Raw genomic sequence first — 20,697 nt, 5'->3', positions numbered from 1 at the left:
TAGCATCCTGGGAGGCATGATATACCAACCTAAAGCCATAACATATCTAGAAAATACAGTTAAATAGGATGTGCAAAGATTCTCCACACATTTAAAAAAAAAACAGAAAATTAACTGAGAAAAAGATCAATAGACATAATACCATAAAACTATAAAGTTCTTCAAAAATATTAACCGTTAAGAAATGAGAGCTGGGGAAGGAAACTTCTTTGCTTTTAGTTAAAGATTTAGCCTCAGATCTTGTTCAAATTCTTAGCCCCACTTTAACTGTTTTCTAGCCTTTTCCACGTGAGAAGTTTTTCAGAGCTAGACAATATTAGAAGATTGTACATGTATGTGTGGATTCAAGATAAAGTGACACTTGCAATAAAGCCATATGAACCTGCTTTTGTGTCAGCCTTGTTCCGTGCAATAAATATTCCTTCACTTGAGCCTTTCACTTGCCCTCTTTTCCATCTATAAGTAGGTATCAGCCATTCTTGTGCATGCATGTAACATTGATCAATGTGTGCATGAATCCTCAGAAGCAAATCTTTGAGGGAAAGGAATGGTGAGTGGGGAAATTTGGGAGGTTGAAGCCAATCTTGGTATCCAAACAGTAATAAACTTATTTAAAGACAACTTGAGAGAAATACTTGGGAATTAACATGACATATGTAAAGAACTTAGACATAATAAAAAATCATAATCGTTCCAATTTAATAGCTTTGGCTATTTTAGAGATAAATTAAAAATAGCCAATTCACATGGAACAGTCCCTCCTTTTACACTGAAATAGACTTAAGTAAAAGTTTGAAATTGGAAGTTGAGAGCAACTGCATTGAACAGAATAATCTTGGACTTAGGGAATTAATATATCAGTGACAAATACAATAAAGAGGAAATTTGTGGGTTTTTCCCTTAGTTTTATAGGCACCATATAAGCTTTGTAAATTCTGGTGTCATGTCAGGAATAGAACTTTCCACCAAGCTAGTGGTGCATTTGGAGAATGGGATTCATGTTATAAGCATTATGTGTGCACAGTGTGGTATATATAAAGTCATAATCTTTTACAATTAGGATATTAAGCCTCAAAAAATATTATCAATCTAACAGAGTCTGGCAAAAAGTCAGATACCAACAGTCTAGGTTAATCATCTCCTGTGGGAGAAAATATTTCTGCATAGAATTAAAATAATTTTTATGACATAGCAGTAACCATATTCCAGGTTCACATAATAATTAAAGGAGAAGAAATATATTAAACCAACTATAATATCCCTTATAATGATATTTATTTTCACAGGATAGAAATTATGCCTGCACCAGCATATCATAACAACAATAAAGATAGATGCATCCAAAGATATAAGTAATCCACTATGTTTATTGGCAGATTCCTAATTTTTTTTTCTATTTTTTGTAACAGATTTCATTGTTTATGCACCACACCCAGTGCTCCATGCAATACATGCCCTTCATAATACCCACCACCAAGCTCCCCCAACCTCCCACCCCGCTCCCTTTCAAAACCCTCAGACTGTTTTTCAGAGTCCATAGTCTCTCATGGTTCATCCCCCCCTCCAATTTCCCTCAACTCCCTTCTCCTCTCAGATTTTTAATTTCTTAACTAGTCATTTAAAATCCAATTTGTAAAGAGATCCGTAATTATTTTAATTGTTTTTTTTTTTTTGAGAGTACACCTTTATATTGGAGGGAGGATAAGAACCATAAAATGTTAGATTTGAAAATAAGAATATTATTGTAATTTAGGAACTAAATTTATAGTTTTAAGAGCTTTTGACATTCTAAATGTACAAATCTAAATGTCAACAGCTAATCACAGATAATCCGCTATTGATTTTTCCTTGTTTAAGAATACCAAGTCTGGCAGCAATTTCTATCTCTATATATTTTTATAGGTACATTTTTCAAATATAAAATGCAGGATTGATCAGACCACAATTTACTTAATTTCTCAAGACAGATATTAGGGAATACCAGCAATTTCCAAGTTTTGAAACACTACTAAAAATATTTAACAGACTTAGGAAAGAGAATTAAAATAAAACAAGAAATTAACATAGTAGGAGATAACAAGAACCTATAGAAAGATTTTAATCTTTAAATTAAATATAATATAAACAATATGGGTATTGCCAATTGTACCTTCATCTAAAGGTAAAATATTCAGTAGAAAAAAACACAGATAATCCTTTAAAAGATTCTGGGGTTTTTTGGTAAAAGCAGCTACCATCATTAAATATATTTCTTAAAGAACCTGATAAAACTTTGAAAGAAAAAGCCAAGTTGTACCACTTACTTGAAAGTTTTATGTTCAGTGTAAGACATTACTTACTTGAATATTTACTTTGCATTTACATGCAGAATAAATTTTAATCTTTAAGTGCAGGGGAACTACTCAATGTAACTTTAAAATTGAGGTCTCTGAAGGAGTTATTCATTTTAATTCTCTTATTAGTTTCATATATTCATGATGATGAAACCTGATAAACGAGAGGCTCATTGTCATTTCCCATGGGTAACTCAAGCTTATTTGTTTGTAAAGTTTCAAGTTATTTCTCTTCATTTCATCTTTAAAATAATATATTGTTGATATTTAACTGTCAGGTATATCTCTTCCATTCCACAACACTGCCCTAAAGGTCAGGAGTAGATCTTACTTATCTCATTTCTAGCAGTCACACAAAGTAATGGCCAATATATTAAATGAATATTTATTCTTAGTGTATCCATATATTGATTCATAGAACAGTACTTTTATCTTTTCATCTCTGTAAACAACAGTTCATAGATGTGAAGTTATCTATGCAACAACTAATCCACATTACTTTGATGTATAAATTAACATTTTAATTATTCACTGACACAGAAATAGCCTAATTAGTTAAACCTTAGGCTCTCAGAGCTTCCTGGCAATGGCTTGCCTTTGTATTTCCTGTGCCCAGCACAGTGGGAAAAATTAGCAAATATCAATATATTTCATTTAAAAATTGGATGAAGGTACACTTACTATTGGGGTAGTTTGAGAATGTTAGAAAAAAAATTATAAACAAACCATGTAGTTTAAGAAATGAAGTGTTTATACTTATGTAATAAAAAAAAAAAGAATAAAAAGCTCAAAGGTAACTATAGCTATATAGCAATGAAAAAGTATTTGAACACTTTATTATAGAAACAAGCTTATAGTTTTAACTGAATTTAAGGCTTGGTTACATTTTTAGGGAAAAAAAAATAAACTTCATTTAGTTTTAATAAGCATACTAAATCTTTCAAAATCTAACCTTTAAAATAAATTCTTAAATTTTAATTCTGCTTTACTAGGTAATAGGGCTCTTGAAAAAAACAATGCATAGACAGATTTCTGATCATAAACTAGAGACTATTATAAAGATTCTTACATATTTAATTTTTATTAAACAAAGAACCAAACTGTTATCTTTAATAACTTGGGTGAACTACAGTTTTTCTAAACTACAAAATGAAGTTACTATACTATGTATGCAGTGTAAGACAGTAAAAGTTATTATACCTACCATAAGTATATTTTTGCTCTAATATAGTGTCATAAATATAGTAGTAAAGTTGAAGCATGCTAATTTTTACTTATTTTGAACCATAGTAAGCAATATATTATACAAACCGTATGTACTTCTGAAATTTGGGTTTTTTTTCCCAGATAAAATTGAGACCTCTTTCTGACTGCTCCCTCCCTCAATTATGCATATAAAACAACCAACTAAGAGTGAATGTTCTAGTATCCTAAAATTGTCCTATTACACTCTTGGTTTTTTGTTGAGATTTACTAATGGTAAACAAGGACACCAATGTAGATTTCATTTAATTTTGGAAACTGACAAAACTCTTACAATTTTGTAAAATTTTCTCTACTAGTTTGCTCAGCTATGTCCTATTACATTTAATATAATTAATTATATTCATATTATATTCACTTGCAGTCACAAAATAAACATTATCTAAGTATTCTTTAAATCCAGAGGGAGTGTGGAAGAAAATTTAAAGTTTGGGGTTTAAGTTTTAGCTAAGATTCTCATCAACAGACACTTCCATGCTTGCAGAAATTAAGGAATCTAAATCAGAATTTTATCCAAGATATCTAATGAGAGACCCCTTTGCCAAATGGGTTCAATTTTTAAGTAATACCATAATTCAGCTCTCTTCTATCTCTATTTTTCTTTCATTTTGGTATCTGTATAATCACTTAGCTACTGTGTCATATGTAAAAGTAAATTTCAGTTATCTAAACTATCAATTGGTCTCTGCACATTTTAATTCTCTGTACACTTCATTTCTATTATCTTCAGTTATATTAATGTATCATCTGTCAGCAACACAAGGAACAAATTTCTGTCTTTTAAAGTAAAAACCAAAATACATTAAGATATAATTCAACTCAAATTTAGGGACACTCATTTATTAGTTTTTGATAATTCTTATCTGGAATACATAAATGTATTTCTTAGTATACAAAATATTTATCCTTATTAACTTGCTTAAATATACCTATTAATAAACATCATAGGTAGGAAAATTTCAACTTGTTGATCTTTTTTTAATTGTGGGCAAATGTTTTCCTTATTCTAGATATTGCCCTTTATGTACTAATAATGTCTTTCTCATTGCAAATTCATGTACCACAAAATATAAGTATCATAATACAGTATAACCAACCTGAAAGAATATATATCCTACCATTATTTTAAATTTAACATAATAAATGAATGTTATGTATATATTTACATATATGCCTACTTTTTATCAGCTCCAAATATTCACAAAGATACCTAACATTATAAGACAAAAATAACATTAATTATTTCCACCTCCTGAACATCCAGTAAAGGAGTATATTTCCTATGATCAGAAAGTAAGAATGACTTTTACACCTGAAGTTATGAAATGAAATAGGAGGAAGAGCAATGAATTCTCATTTATATCCAAGTACAGGTCATCAAGCAAGCCAAAAGCTAGAGGACTCATCAGTATCCCAGAAAAGCAGCTGAATGTATTTTTCAGAACATGGACTGAGAGTACACACTTTAACCTCAATTCTTACTACAAAGGTCAATTAAAAGATATGCTTGCTGCTTTCATACTGGAAACTTACATTTTCATTTTCAACATAAATTACAGTTTTTAATAATTAAACCACCTTAAATAAACACATCAAAATATGCCAGTCTAATATCCTTTGAACAAAAGCTCACTCCACATGTCAGTCCATGGAAAGCCATTACATATGTGAAATATATTTTGTACCATGAATATATTTTTAAGATGCACATTTGTTTTATCTTCAAATAATTAAATATATACCCATCATAAAACATTGGAAGATTCTTGTGAATGAATTTCACAAGTAAAATGCATAAAAGTTTGGTAGTATTTCTTTTCTCCCTTTCATTTCTTCCTAATAATCTCACTTATTGTAAAATTATTCATCTTATAAAAATTATCAAGTAACTAAAGATGATTCAACATCAACAGAGCAGACTGAGTTCCTAAAGAACAGAGACTATATGATAATCATCATTTTAGCCTTAGAACCTAACATAATTCCTGAGATGCTTAATATGTGATTGTTGAGTGATTTAACTTTGAAATAAAATGTAATATTAGGTATTACTTTGAAGTAAGTGGTACAAAAATGTTCTATATTATGAGGTCTTATCATCAGTACTACTATATATTATCACATAAAAATGTGTTTTTAAAGCATTTCTAATTGACTTTGTATCTAGTTTTAAGGAAACAAATTTTTCTTGCCAGATCTGAAAAGAGACTGGAAACTTGTCATTGAATTATACCTTCTGGGAGGGAAATTTCTCCTTGAACCCTTACATATGGTAAGTACGCTACCTAGCAAATAGTAGATCTTCAATAAATATCTGTCTAAAGAGTGGATGTTTCCATTTGGTTTTAAAATATCTACTATTGAAAACTGAAGTTGTATATCCCATAAGAAGTTAAATGTTTACTGACTGAAAATAAATATAAAAATAGCATTTTTCAGAACATTCTAAGCACTCAAGTAAAATGTGAGATTTACCATTTTGAATGTATATTTAAGAATATTTGAAAATGTTTAAATGAAGTCTCTCTAGAGTATGAATTTTCCAAATATACCCTAAGTATGTATTCCTATTAAGTTAGGACTATTTAGTTTCCCTATATTTAATAATGGCACTCATATAATATTATTAAAAGACAACTCAAAGTAATGGATAATTAACTAGTCAGGGAAATCTTTTAAATGACATGCAATTTACTATTGTTTAGTGGAAAACCTGTTTCTTCCCTCACCCTGTCCCAAGAATATCATATAACCTAAAATCTCATTTACTGTGTCTCTTAGAAACTTTCTGAACGTTGGTTTCCCTTCATTTTAGCAAAATGCAGAGAAAAAAAAGATTAATGGAAAATATCTGAAACACATCTATTTTATATCTAGTATCATTTAGATTTTTTTGTTTTCAATAATAATAATCTGATCCTAACAGAAATGAATAAAACTGGTGCATAAGCCAAATTTCTAAACATTGCTCCTTTTAGCTAAAAACTAGATTCTGTTGGGATTACTATACTGCTTTGTGAAGATGGACCCATTCACTTGTGCCATTATCCTCTCTGACAAAAAAAAAATAGCTATATATGGAAAATTATGTTAGAAATGCATTAACAAATGGCATTTGATCCAGTATGAATGCATGTTACGTATAACCACTTGAAATAGCAAAACTGTGCTATTAAATTACATTTCAAACCACAGTTTGAGCTGAATAAAATAGAAAATGGGTATTTTACCCTATCCCTCATATCTCATGTCAATTATCAGTACTTATATATAGCAAGGTAATTTTTATGGGAAGTAATTAAAAATTTGTTTGGACCCCATGGGGGAAAAATGATATAAATGTTGAATATATACATTTACTTCTCTGTAAAGATAAGATGGTTCCATAAATTTTACTTCCCAAATGCACCTCAAATCCATCTTTTTTTCTCCATCTCTGTTACCACCACACTAGGTCAGGCCCCTATAACCACTCTCTTGAACAAACTGCGGCAAACTCCTAATTCTACTCTCGCCATCTGCCAATTATCTCTTTGCTCACTAGCCATAATGCTCTTAAAGTGAAAATTTGTTGAACTCTCTCAACAGTTTCCCATTTTACCTAGAATAATATTAAAACACTACTTCTTACCATGACTCCTTTTCTTCTCTATAGGATCTAGTTCCTAACCATCTTTCAAACCTTACACTGTGCTACTCTGTTCGTGTTCAGTAAGCTCCAGTCACACTGAACACACATTTCTTCAAATGTGTCAAGCTCATTTCCCTTCAAGATCACTGCCCAGGCAGTTCCCTATACCTAGAATGCAGTTCTCTCTACTCTATGATTAGCTTTCTCCTCCCTAGAATGTGGCTCAAATGTCACTTCCCACTCTAATGAGATTACAAATTGATCAAAATTCTATAGACCCAGTATCTCACATATGTTGCACACATTAAATATGCATTATTTTAAAATATTTTTAAATTATTTTTTAAAAAAGAACATGATAGGTGTAGAAAAAATTTACTCTGTATAAGTTTAGTTTGATTATAATTGACTGTATTTGGGGCAAAGTCAACCCATTTTGATTACTTAACTATATGTATTGATCTCCACTGTATTTACACTCCCCAAAAAGTGTTGAGTCAAAGACAAGGAAGAAACTTCTATTACTGCTGGAGTCTGGTTGATGTACAATATAAAATACTATCTATCCTTTCACCATTTTGGACAAAGGCAGTATTTGGTCAGAAGTACTCAGGTGTGTGAAGAAAAAGACTGAAACACGGTGCCTGCAATGGGGAAAAAAGATTGGGAGAAGGAAATACAAGAAATCTATAATGCCTTTTGAGCTAGTTTATACTGGCAATGATGAGAGAAGAAAGAAAAGGATTTCTACTCTAATATTTTTCTTAACATTTAATTTTGTAACAGAAAAGTAATGCAAATCTATACAGAAAAGTTTGAAAATATAAAAAAGTTAAAAAATGTAAACATGAATTTGGTCTTATACCTTAGATATATATTTTTCCTTTTAAGAAAATCCAAATAAGGGGTGCCTGGGTGGCTCAGTGGGTTAAAGCCTCTGCCGTCGGCTCAGGTCATGATCCCAGGGTTCTGGGATGGAGCCCCACATCGGGCTCTTTGCTCAGCAGGGAGCCTGCTTCCTCCTCTCTCTCTGCCTGCCTCTCTGCCTACTTGTGATCTCTGTCTGTCAAATAAATAAATAAATAAACAAAAAATCTAAAAAAAAAAAACAAATAAAACCACTTTATTCGTGGTACTTCTGGTTTGAAGAAGAGATTCTTAACACTATAATTTTTACACATGAAAAAGTTTTTAGATATGGTCTCATATTAAACCCAGAGTAAACAATACTTATATGATCAATACATATAAAAGATTTTATCTTTCTACTTTGAATACTAATCATAGTGAATAATTATACAATGATTTATTCTATTTGTAAATATACGATAAATTTACATTGTAGGTTGTTTTTGTACTTATAGTTAATTAGGAAGGCATGTGATTACAATCTCTGCACCTTTACAACTATGAATAGTTTATCCCTAAAAATTTAATCTAGGTTAAAGTTCTCTTAGAAATATACTTTTTAAATCATCCAGTTTCTCTCATTTAACAAAATTTTTAATATTTTCAATAAAGTTGACTTAAACTTTCTGAAAAATTTTCGATTCATCCCTTTCTATAAATATAAGAACAGTATTTAGTTTTACAGTTCGTGAACAATACTTATGGAAGTTCAACTAATTTAAGGCTATAAATTTCATTAAGCAGATATTTTTCTGCTCAGTTATGCTCACCTGTATTTACAAACAAATCAGTAGATTTTACATTCCATTTAATGAATTCAATGAAACTAACAAATCAGACTATTGTTTTGCTTATTTACTTAATTTGTCCTGAGTTCCCTGGAAAAAAAACAAAAGATCAACTCACACAATGTTGGTAGTAAAATGAGTTCACTATACCCTTGCATGCAAACCATATTTTGATTGAATGAATTATTTCAATATCTGATTATTTTTGGAAACATGACCTGAAGAAATAAGTGAACTCTTTTTGGCTATACAGTACTATTTGCTAAAGCAAAGTAATCTTTGAATAAATGGACCCCTGGTGGCTACTAACCACTGTAATTGATAAACTTGGTTACTTACACAGGAAACAAGATAATGCTTTATATTTACCTAAATTTCCAGAACAGAAATAAAAGCTTATGTAGAGAAAAAGTAGAATCTGTTATTTTTAAATAAAAATTGGCAAAACCTAATAAATACTGTGGTTTTAAATAGAGGGAAAAGTAATGGAATAAGAGAAATCTGAACACAAATCATGTTTTCACTTACTTGATCAGATAAAGTGATCTAGGAAGCAACTCTACTTTCTGATCGATTCAAGGAGGTTTAGGTAATAGGAAGAGAGAGTCAAATTGATTTATTTTGTCTTTATAGTGCAGAGCTTTAGAGCCAGTTAAAGGGCAAGAGATGCTTCCTATAGTCAATTTACTCTCAGTACCTTGTTAAGCACCATGTTAAAAATTAGGTAGTTCACTTTTTTGTCATTTTTATTTTACCCTGCCTAAGTATGGAAAAATAAGAGAGGGGAAGAAGGTGAATGTATTCATTTCAACCATGATAGATTTTTATATAATTTGGTAAAAACAGATAAGTAACATTAAAAAACTTACTTTGTGAATATCCTTAATCAGAAAACAAGTTATATAAAAATTAAATTTTGCCCTCTAACAAATTTAAGAAATAAAACAAATTCCATTAACTCTTAGGAAAAGTTACTAGGATAACAAATGCTATCTCCTTAAAATTAAATAATAATCATATTACTAATATTTACTATCATGTGTATAACAAATCTAATTTACATTTTATATTATTTTTATATTGTATATGCACTGTAATGGCCTGTTTTCAATGTTTAAAAACTGATATGTTTTAATTCATGTTATTTTTGAAACTGCAAGTTAAAAAAATCACCAGAATGTTAATAATAATGTTCTAAAGTTTGACATTTTTTTAACCATTCATATGATGGTTTCAGTATTCAAAAGTTATTTCAAAATAACATAAGGCGTAATTTCTAATCACTGTGAGTTTAGACTGTATAAAGAATTTTATAAGCTATCATTTGTGCATGATAAAAATACCTGAGCATAGTTTCTCTATAATTTTGTATTGAAGAACTCCTAAATTTTACCCAGCTTAGACTTTAGGTAAAATATTAGTCAACTATAATCTTATGCATAGCCTGTGTTTCTATTGTAACAGTGAAAATTCAGAGCTTTAGTAGTCTACTTTAATGATCCTACTTAATGGATGGGTAAACTGAGTATTATTCATTCACAAGACATTGTTTAAGCTAATTGATGAAAACCCATAAATTATATACATGGTAAATATTTTAGGTAAGACATCTTTAAAAACTATGGGAAAGTCATTACAATAAACAAATAAAAATTATTGCAAAAGGATAACAAATAACTCCTCCATGCCCTTAAATTTAATATGAATGTGAAAGGTTATACTTTAACACTTGAAACATTTTGGTAGAATGGCACTTTAGTTGTTCGGAGATTCTTATATGTGTTTTATTTATGTTAGTTTCCTCAGGGCCTATGATAGAAACTGGTACATCACAGACACTTAATGAGAAACTAAATGCTGATTTAAGGAAATTATTGCATTGAAATAACTGTTAAAGATTTCTGGTAAATGACTCTTTTTTTAGTGAGGCTACTAAAGAGATGTATATTAACATACTAAATACTAACATATAGTACAATATAAATGTCTGAATTTCTGATTATTAAAAATTGTTTTTCTCTCCCTACAAAAAAAGTTCAAGTAAATAATTTTATGTTATTTTTTACAATGTTCTATTTTCACAGAGATATATTAAGTAACTACTCCTTCAAGATGTAATGCCAATGGAAACAAATGAGGAATGTGTGTGTGGAGGTATACACCACCACAGACAAGTATGGCACTATAGGTGGCACTTATTTTCTTTATCTTCAAAGTCATGACAGTTATGTATGATTTCCAAATTTACATATGCATTTGTGATTGCAATCTAGCAGGTAAGAAAGAAAGAAAGAAAGAAAGAAAGAAAGAAATGAATTAGGAAAACATGTCAAAAGTACCAGCCATATAAATAAGAACTGATACTTATTCTGCATGATTGTCTTTCCAAGTAAAATAAAATAGTCATGTTGACAACCAAAAAGGCTGTGTTGTTTTACTTGCCTTCTCATTTAACCTTCTCATCTTCACAAAGCAAGTGCACACTTTCATGTCATCTGACCTCCATTTTTATATCCGTAAGTTATTTCAAGGCCTTACATGTTAATTAGTAACTATAACTTAAGTTTTATATTTAAGATCTTTAGAAAAGTATGACATAACAGGTGACATATTGATGGTCATCCCAGCGCCAACGAAAGCATCCAGCCAGGTACATGCTGGAAAACTTTTATGGAGGTTAGCAGCTTGCTTCAAGGGATTTAGATTATGCAGGTGATATTTTTATAGATCCTTAAATAGTCATAGCAGAAATCCACTGAGATATGTCTCATAAAGACTGTTGAACAGAAGAAAAGAAAATCTTCAAAATTCCCAGTGTTTTCTACTTGGTAAACCTGACTTCCACTTTTCACATACTATTCAGTTTCACTTTACACTTTACCTACTGAAACAAAGTCGTCTTGCTAAAAAATCTGCCAGTGACTCAACTTTATGAATAGGATATTCACAACTTGGAAATTCACACTTAATGTTTGTCTCCCCGCGCCCCTCCCCCACCCTGCCATCTCAAGGAAGAAACCACAAAAATAAATCTGGGCATCTGGTCCAGGAATAATTTCGAACAAGTCTACATTCGGTCTGGATGGGGTAAGGGGGCTGCGGCTGGGCGAGGGCAGTACAGCTACCAGCAAAAGGCTGGTATCTGGTCCTAGAGTATAACGGGAGCTATCTGCTTTCATGAAGGCAAGTGAGAAGCTACATGTTACCGGGCTGCGAGCAACCGCGAAGGGCCGTAAGTCCGTTAAACCTATGCCAACGGAGCCTGACCTCCTGCGGAGACAGCACTGCCGGGAGAAGTCCCGCGGCCGCCAGCGGTGGGACCCAACTGCTGCTGATGCCCACACATCCGTTTAAAGACATTTGGGAGCAAAAGAGACAGCAACTCCTGAGGTCGCCGGTCCCGGCGCTCTGGTAAGCGGACATCCTTCGACCTCTCCTGTGGTGAGCCCAGAGAAGCCTACCCCGGGACGAAGTTACCTGCAGGAGGCTACCAATGCACCGGTCCACAGAGCACCCGCCTCCTCCTGCCCCCTCCCCCTTCTCCTCCCCGTCCCTTACCTTGGTTGTTGGAGACGTGACTGCAGTCGCCTGGCCAAGCTGTCAGCAGAGGCAAGAAGAACCCAAATTGCAAAAGAAATTCCCGGACTTCACAGCCCCCCATGACTCTCCTCAGCTCTCTTCTTGTCCCACTTAAAGAGAAGTGACTGCAGCGAGGCCAGGTGTTTTGCGTAGGGTAAGGGTCCGGGTCCACGTCTTCTTCCTCCTCCTCTTCCTCTTCCACCCGGCCCGCAGGAGATGTCCCGGGGCGCCCCCCGCGCGAGGCCCCGGGGACAGGGCAGGAAGGTCCAGGCTGCCCAGGTGCAAGCGCAGCTGCTTCGGAGGAGGACGCTGCCTGCGGCGCCGGGGACCTCCTGGCGGCTGTAAGCGAGCGGAATTGCATCCACCACCGTGTCCCGCTCGCGCGAGGACTATTCACTTGGGCCCGGGAGAGCGCGCGCGCAGGAGCGAGCTCGGGCTGTGGTTTGGGGGAGGGGAGCGAGGTGGCGGGGGAGGGCGCCTCACGGGGGGAATAAGGGGAGGGACGACCAGGTGCAGCGGGCAGTTCAGTCGGCCCGAGAGCCTCTCCAGACTGACGTGGGGACTTGCATAGCCAAAAGACGGAGAGACAGAGAAGCTGTGAAGCGGCACGGGGATCGCGGGCACTCCTCGGGCCAGTGTGGCCAGAGCCGAGCAACCCAGGTGGCTCCGCGGGGCCGCGAGTAGTCCAAGCGAGCTACGTACGGGCTGCGCCCCCAGTACCTCGCCTAGGTGGCGACAGCAGCGCTTGTACAACGGACATCTCCAACTCCGCAGCGTGCGCGAAGAGCCTCGGCCTTGGCAGCCGCTTGCTAAGCATCTCTGAGGCCGGACTTAGTCCCCCAAGCACTTTGCTTCCCATTTCCCGGCAGCAGCGCCGAGCGCTTTAGGACTAGTCAGCCCCTGCCACCGCTTCCCCCTGACTTCATATTTCCGCCGCTGGAGGGGGTAAGTGCTGTGGGCCAGTGCTCCAGGTCTGGGGCGAGCCTGGTGGCGGCCGCCAACCTAACCCTCCTCAGCTCGGATCGCCCAAACTTGCCCACTCTGGCGAGCGCCTCAACTTTGTGGCCGCCTCCGCGGCTTCGAGTCCTAGTAAACCAAAAAGAGAGAGCAAGCAGCTGAGGAGAGTCACATCAGGCTGGATACCGGCGGGTGCCAGGCGCCGCGGCTCACTGAGGTCTTCGCGTCGCGTGTGGAGGTGACTCCGCGGTGGAGGTCACAAGCATTGTCGCAGTCATGGATGCTGCGATTTCCGGGGCCCGGAGCGGCCCTGGGGTGCCCCCGGCGTGGCAGGGTAGGACCGTGCGCTCCGTACAGCCCGAAGGCTGAGAGGCGCGCGGCAACATCCGCGGCGTCGCCGAGTGCGCGGCGAGCGGACTGCTCTCTCCACGCAAGCCGCCCCCTCGCGGCACCTACTCCCTCCCAGCGCTCGGGTTGGTGGGAAGCAGCAGACTCGCTGGCTACTTGGTGGGATCACGCGGCTCTCAGCGCAGGGCCGGGGCAACACGCAGTGCTAACAGAGAGAGGTCCCGCGTCCGGAGCCCTCACGCCCTCGCCCCGCGGCCGAGGCGGGCGCAGAGGGCAGGGCCGAAACCGCCAGCTTTCTTGAGCTCTGCCAAGCCTTGCGCTCGGCCCTCCTGGCAGCCGTGGCTCGAATGCTGCCAGTTCGGCGCTAGAGGGGGTTAGTCGACAACAAAAATGCCTCCACTGTTCGCAGGTAGAGGCGACTTCTCACACAAGGAAGGAAAAAGGAAGGAGGGATGCTCTCAGAGTGAACTTAATGCGGTGTTTTTTTTGTTTTGTTTTGTTTTGTTTTGTTTTGTTTTGTTTTTAGGGCGGCGCCGAGCAACCCATATCGCTAGTGAGGGGTTCTGTAATAGTTCTGTAATAGTTTATTCGCTGTTATTGTTATTAGCGTCATCATTTTCTTTCAGTCACTGTCTAGTGAGGTTGAAAGCCCACCTCAAAACTCAGGATATTTTGAAGAAATATTTATGGCAATGGAGAAAGCTGAACCTAGAAGAGCAAAGAGCGGTATTATAAAGGGTAGAATGATATATTCAAAGTGGGCAGAGGGCTATGGCACAGTGGCAAGTGTTGGGGAAATGTTAGATCAAGGAGCAAAGGGTCAGCGTTCCACGCTTACAGAATTCTGGAAGAGAAAGGATCCTCCCCTTTGATGTGTTTGCTGTCGTGTTTGTGTCATATATGATAAATGAAGTTCCGTTATTGGCTTAAAATCAACTGGAAGAGGAGAGACAAGGGCAGCGAAAAAGAGGTCGTACGTCTAATTCAGCTGCGTGGAGAGAAATGTGAAATCCAAGTGATTTGGGGAATGTAAGGAAGGTTTCTGATTGGTGACTGTACTTTCACTCTACTTACAAATTCAAACACTGCCTCTCTTTAAAGGTGTCCACGCCAATTTAAATATATGCAAATCACTTATGAAAAGACAACCAAGTATAGAGTTTATATATTCATACTTAAAGGAGTAAAATTTGATTTTACTACTGATTTTACCACTCTTACTGATGTTGACTGACCATATGGGTATTTGCAGACTCAGCTTATAATTTGCAAACTGTAAAATTAAAAGGCTGCTTTATAATGTAAGTTGTTAAGTCTAAATAAATGTCCTTAGAAGTGTTAAGGATTCATTATACTGATGATCAATCAATATTTTTTCCAACAATTTTTTACTTACTGTCAAAGAATATATTTCCATGACCTTTCTAAAGTTAGATTTCAGTTTTTAAACTGGATTTCTATATTTACCCCGACCTACAGTTCACTTACAATACACAACTTTTGTTTGTTTAAATAAGTCATAGTGAAGCATGACATAATATATTACTTACCTGGTCAAGTAATTGATAGTCATATTCTGTTTTTGGTTTTTAAGAAAAAAAAATTACAAGATTTTCATCAATATTAAAATAAAAGTATGCTTTCTATATTTAGATATTGTCAATTGTGTTTCTAGAAGATAATGACCTCTTAAGTAAAAACTCATTTTAAAGAACATGAATGAAAATATAATTATCATGACCTTTGGCTATATTGAGATTCCAAAAGAATAACTGTAACTCTTTGACCACTGTTATACATTGTATGTACATATAAATACACATACTTATATATACACATACACACGTGTATATAGATATTCATTCTCAAATATTTGTTGAGCTCTTTTATGTGCTCAGCTCTCTTCACTTAGAGACAAATTGAAAATCTAAGTAAAACTTATTTTTTAAAAGCTAACTTTTTATTTAAAATATAGTCATGGTTATCTTATGTGAGGTAGAAGCAATTTCACTTAACAGAAATGTACTTGCTTTTTGATTTTCTAGCACTGTTGATATATTTGCTGACATGTGACAGTTTCAAAATTATAAGCCACTCAGTGAACCAGATGCAATATTCATGTAGATTTATCTGCACTTGTCTGTTTGAATCATACCCATATTCAGAAAAGCATTCATGTCTCATTCTTCAGTACTATATTCAGAATTCTTTTGTATTCTTTCAGACTGCTATTCTTCATGATATATGGTACATACACCAGGTCTGGATTCGGGTAAGAATGATTAAATTTTCATTAAATAAGGAATATATGAGGTAAAAGGGATTAAGAGGTACAAACTTCTACTTATAAAATAAATAAATCAAGGGATGAAAACTACAGTATAGGGAATATAATCAATAATATTGTAATAACTTTGTATAGTGATGGATGGTAACTACACTCATCATGGTGAGCATTTCATAACGTAAAATGTCGACTCACTTTGTTGTGCACTTAAAACTAATATGATATTGAATATCAACCACTGTTCATTTAAATATATATATATAAAACACTGAAACTAGTGTAAACTTCCATTTATAGTAGAAATAATAGTGTTCACAAAATACTATTTGCTTTTTAAAATGATGAAAGAAAAGACTCAACCTGCAATTAATCCCTTTGAGGAAAAAAAAGGATTATAATGTTTAATACTCAGCATGTTTCAAGGCTTGAGAAAGTCATAAGTATTTTATTCTAGTAGAAGAGTAAATTAATCCATTTATATCTGTAATTTGCATTTTCTAAGGTCAGAGTAGAAGCAACATAAATAAAAAGTGTTGATTCTCAGGTATGTCAAAACATCAGGTCTTAAAATATTAGTTTATTACTTTGAATAGCTATAATTGTCTAAGTCTTTTTTGTTAATATAAAATTTAGAGACATGCTGCAAGCTATTATTGCTGGCATGTCATCAACTTTAAACTATATATTCATTAAAAGCTTAGGTTTTATGTTTTACCATGTAGACCACTAAAATTAAAAAAAAAATCCACAAAGTCAAATATAGTTAATTTGAGGCCTTTTGCTTTAAGAAAATATGTAATCAGAAGGAAAACATGCTTCAGAAATTTTTCTTTGATATTAGGAGGTAGTTAATATTTTTCTGCAAGAAGACATGCAAAACAGTGTTGGGTATTTTACTTTATTGTTAGTGTATCAAGTCTTATAATTTTCACAGAAAAAAGAACCAACTTGAGGCTAGATAAACATGATGGTTATTCTGCTGTGATATTACATTTTATCTTTGTGTTATATGACACTTTATAATAAAAGAAAATATATGTATAAATATGTACACATTATATACATATACATCATATACAATATGTACACATACATACATATTATGTTGTATCCTATATATCATACACATCATGTACACATCATATATGTTATATGTGTGTGTGTATGCATGTGTGTGTGAGTGTGTTTGTAATTCAATGAAAATCTCTCTATAGTTCTTTTGTAATTCAGTAACATATACCATATGAGATTTCCATGTGTATCTATGCTAAGCATTATGGGGAAGGTACAAAGATTACTTGGATTTAGTTCCTAACCATCAGAAGTTTGTATTATATTGAAGTCACAGACATACGAATTTTTCCAATAAAAATGCATTATATGTTATCCCATAGTGGAGTTTCAAATTACTATAGTTAAGTAAAAGGAAAGGAATCATGCCCTCACCCTTTAAGACATAAATCTTTACCGTTACTACTTTTGCTTAAACTTTTGGTGAGGATTGGTTCATCCTCTGAAAGCTAACTCAAGAACTTTTATTAGTGTCAAGTACAGTACTAAAGTTTATTCAGAATGGTCAAATGAGTCAACCAGATTAAACTTACTTGCCTTTTTAATAAGGTTTACTCAAGAGTTTGTGTGGCATCAAGTATCCACAAAAATTAATTTTACCTAAATTATGTACATAATTTTTAAATTATATAATTAATTTATTTCAGTGTTATTAGTAACATTTTAATTCAATGTCTTTTTCATGCCTAGTTGAATGAAAAACTTCATTTCTATTGAATAATAAAAAATATCCTTAAAGAGCATATTCTAAATATCAAAAAGAGAACAACAAATGATAGAAGTAAAACTACCTTTAAAAAACCCTTATATACGGAAATACACCTATTTCCATCATTAAAAATAAGATAATACCACAAGAATACTGATATTAATTTCTATTCAGGTATTCGAATTAGTCTATCAAATCGTGTATTATACATGCGTTAAGACACTTCATGCTCTGCTTCAGGAAATGACAAGCTAGCTTTTGCAATACAAATTCTTGGGTATGTCAAATAGTTAAATGTTAAATTTACTAATATTATCCATGTTAATAATCGTATCAGCTAAACATTTTAATTATCTTGATACAAATAATTTAAAACATGTTTTCTTACTATAAATTAGAGGTAGATTAAAAGTGTCAAATGAAGTGATTAACACATCTCAAACTGGATTTTGTAAGTAAAGTTCTTTTTATAAAAATGTTTCTTATAATAGTTTAGTTTGAAGGTAGATACCATGTTTGCATTTTTGAAATTCTGTATTTTTTTATGTATATTAAACTTAAAAATATAATAACAATTCTTGAATGACATCTCATTATATTTCCAAGTGACCTATAACAACCCAATGAAAACTTAACATGCCTAATATTTACCTTTTATGTCAGGGGTTCCACGTAATTTTAATCATAGCGTGTTTCTTATTATGGATGTTAAAATGTTTACATGGAATACAAAATTTTTCAGTGTCATCTTTTAATTATTATGTGGTTAAAAATTATATGTAACTCATTTAATACCATTTGACAATGTATGGTTCTTCATAGTTTTGCCTAACTTTGATCACATATACAACTTTCCCAAGAACCTCAAGAAGTTTTTAGAGCAGAGAAAGTTTCTTTTATATCTCTACAAAAATAAAAATTAAAAAATAAAAAAATAAATAGCTATTTAAATACTAATTATATTTTAGTCAAATTTACCATCTTTAGTAATCCTTTAATAAAAGATAATTGAACTCTTACATATTTCAACTTAAAAGAGTACCTACTTGCCATTTTTCTGATTGTTAAAGGTCATTAAATACTTAAGTCGTTATAACTTTATAACTTATTATGTGTGAATAATATATACTAAATGTCTGATGTGCCCATTCTGAGTTACTTTGAAAATGGACTTGTGCTACTCAGGAACTAAATCCAGGTATAGAGCCCAGATGAGACTTCTCTAGTATCCCACTGTTAAATCCTATTTATGGTTCATAGTATTAGAAGTATACTGATGTTCATAGTATTTGGAATTCGATTGTAATATCTTTGCTATTTTTAGAGGTAAAAATAAAATTTTATACATTAATGAAGAAAAGCAAATATAAACACTAGTTTGACCTTGATTATTATTATTATATAGTCAAAGACTATTCTTGATTTATTTCTTCCTGATTTATTTTGCATCATGGTTTAAGATATATAAGAAATTGGAAGCATATTCATGCTTTTTTTTGAGTATTTTTATCCAATAAAAATTAAGTTTCTTACTCATTAAGCATCTGTACAATTTCCAAATAAGATATTAAGAACCTATGTGATTATTCCAAAGCAAAAGTTATATTAATGCTGCCTAATAGAACTTAGTGCAATGTTAGAGATCATATATATATATATATGTCATATATATATATATCTGTGTTGTTCAATACAATGGCCACTAGCCACATCCACACAGAGCTTTTCAGTGTTTGAATGTAGTCTAGTATGACTGAGGAAATGAATTTTTAGTTTTTCTTAACTTTAATAAATATATAATTAAATATCCATGTGTGGCAGTGGCTACCACATTGGATAACACAGATTTTATATATATGAATATAGATATACTTTTATTCTCTCTCTCCATAGAGAGAGTTTTGTTTTCAAAATTTCCATGTTTATGATTGGGGAAATTAAGAAAGGGATTTGAAAACCAGGTAAACATTGCACACAGTACACTTTTTACAAGAACAGCTATTCTTCCTACCGCAATTCTGTCACACACAGTCATGTTTATCATGAGCAAAAATGTAACACACTTTGAACAGTAACTCTGCTGGTACATGTGTTTACACGGTCTTTAAAGCTAGCCTGACATGATGTGCTTTTTTTTATATTACATTGAGTTGGTCAGAAGACATTAAAAACTGTCACCTGATAGAAATCCATATTATTTAAAATTATTTCAATTCTGAATAGGATTACTTGCGCAGTGTGCCTACTCTTGGATGCTACAATTTTAAAAATCGCTCAAAAGCTGCTATCAACCCTGCTATGCCTACTGTGACCATTACATGGCCAGGGTTTCACAAAATTACAGTGAATTGAGAGACTCAATAACAGTAGAGGAGGTTCCAAAACTAATAACCTTACCCAGAGATTTGTTAAAGAAGTAGCAAGATTTTTGCCTTGAGATGCTGTAACATGTTTGTCTTTCTGTTTGTTTTTTTTTCTTTCTTTAGTTGTAGATTTGCATGTTAACATATTGTCAGGATGCCATTCTCATGTTAGTAGATTTTTTAAAATATGAGGATTCTTAGGAAAGCCTGAGAATCTGTTTACCACTGTTTCATTTATATCATATCCTGTGTGTCACTTGATACTATCATTCTGTAACTTTAATTTGCCATAAGCACCAAAAAAGAGAGAGAGAAAAGAAAATCCAATAAAAATGCCATCTAAAGAAATCTTGAAATATAATAAATTATTAATTTTTCTGTTACTTAGAAAGCAGTTACATAGTTTTTATTATGCGCCAGAAACTGAGTACAAATAATAATTTCAGATAATAATTACAA

General features: G+C 33.8%; 1 protein-coding gene across 1 annotated transcript in view; it reads right to left on the bottom strand.

The window, feature by feature from the left end:
* The window catches only part of EPHA6 (EPH receptor A6), an 872,902-nt gene extending 859,844 nt beyond the window's left edge, over positions 1-13,058 (bottom strand). The window contains 1 exon segment of the mRNA XM_047722523.1: positions 12,483-13,058. Coding sequence (XP_047578479.1) covers positions 12,483-12,864 — 382 coding nt within the window. The 5' untranslated portion in view covers positions 12,865-13,058.
* Positions 13,059-20,697: the final 7,639 nt, after the last annotated feature.

Source organism: Lutra lutra, chromosome 1 (assembly GCF_902655055.1).
Source record: "Lutra lutra chromosome 1, mLutLut1.2, whole genome shotgun sequence".
NCBI lineage: Eukaryota > Metazoa > Chordata > Mammalia > Carnivora > Mustelidae > Lutra > Lutra lutra.
Note: the sequence above shows the minus strand (reverse complement) of the source record. Positions and strands in the feature narration are given on the sequence as shown.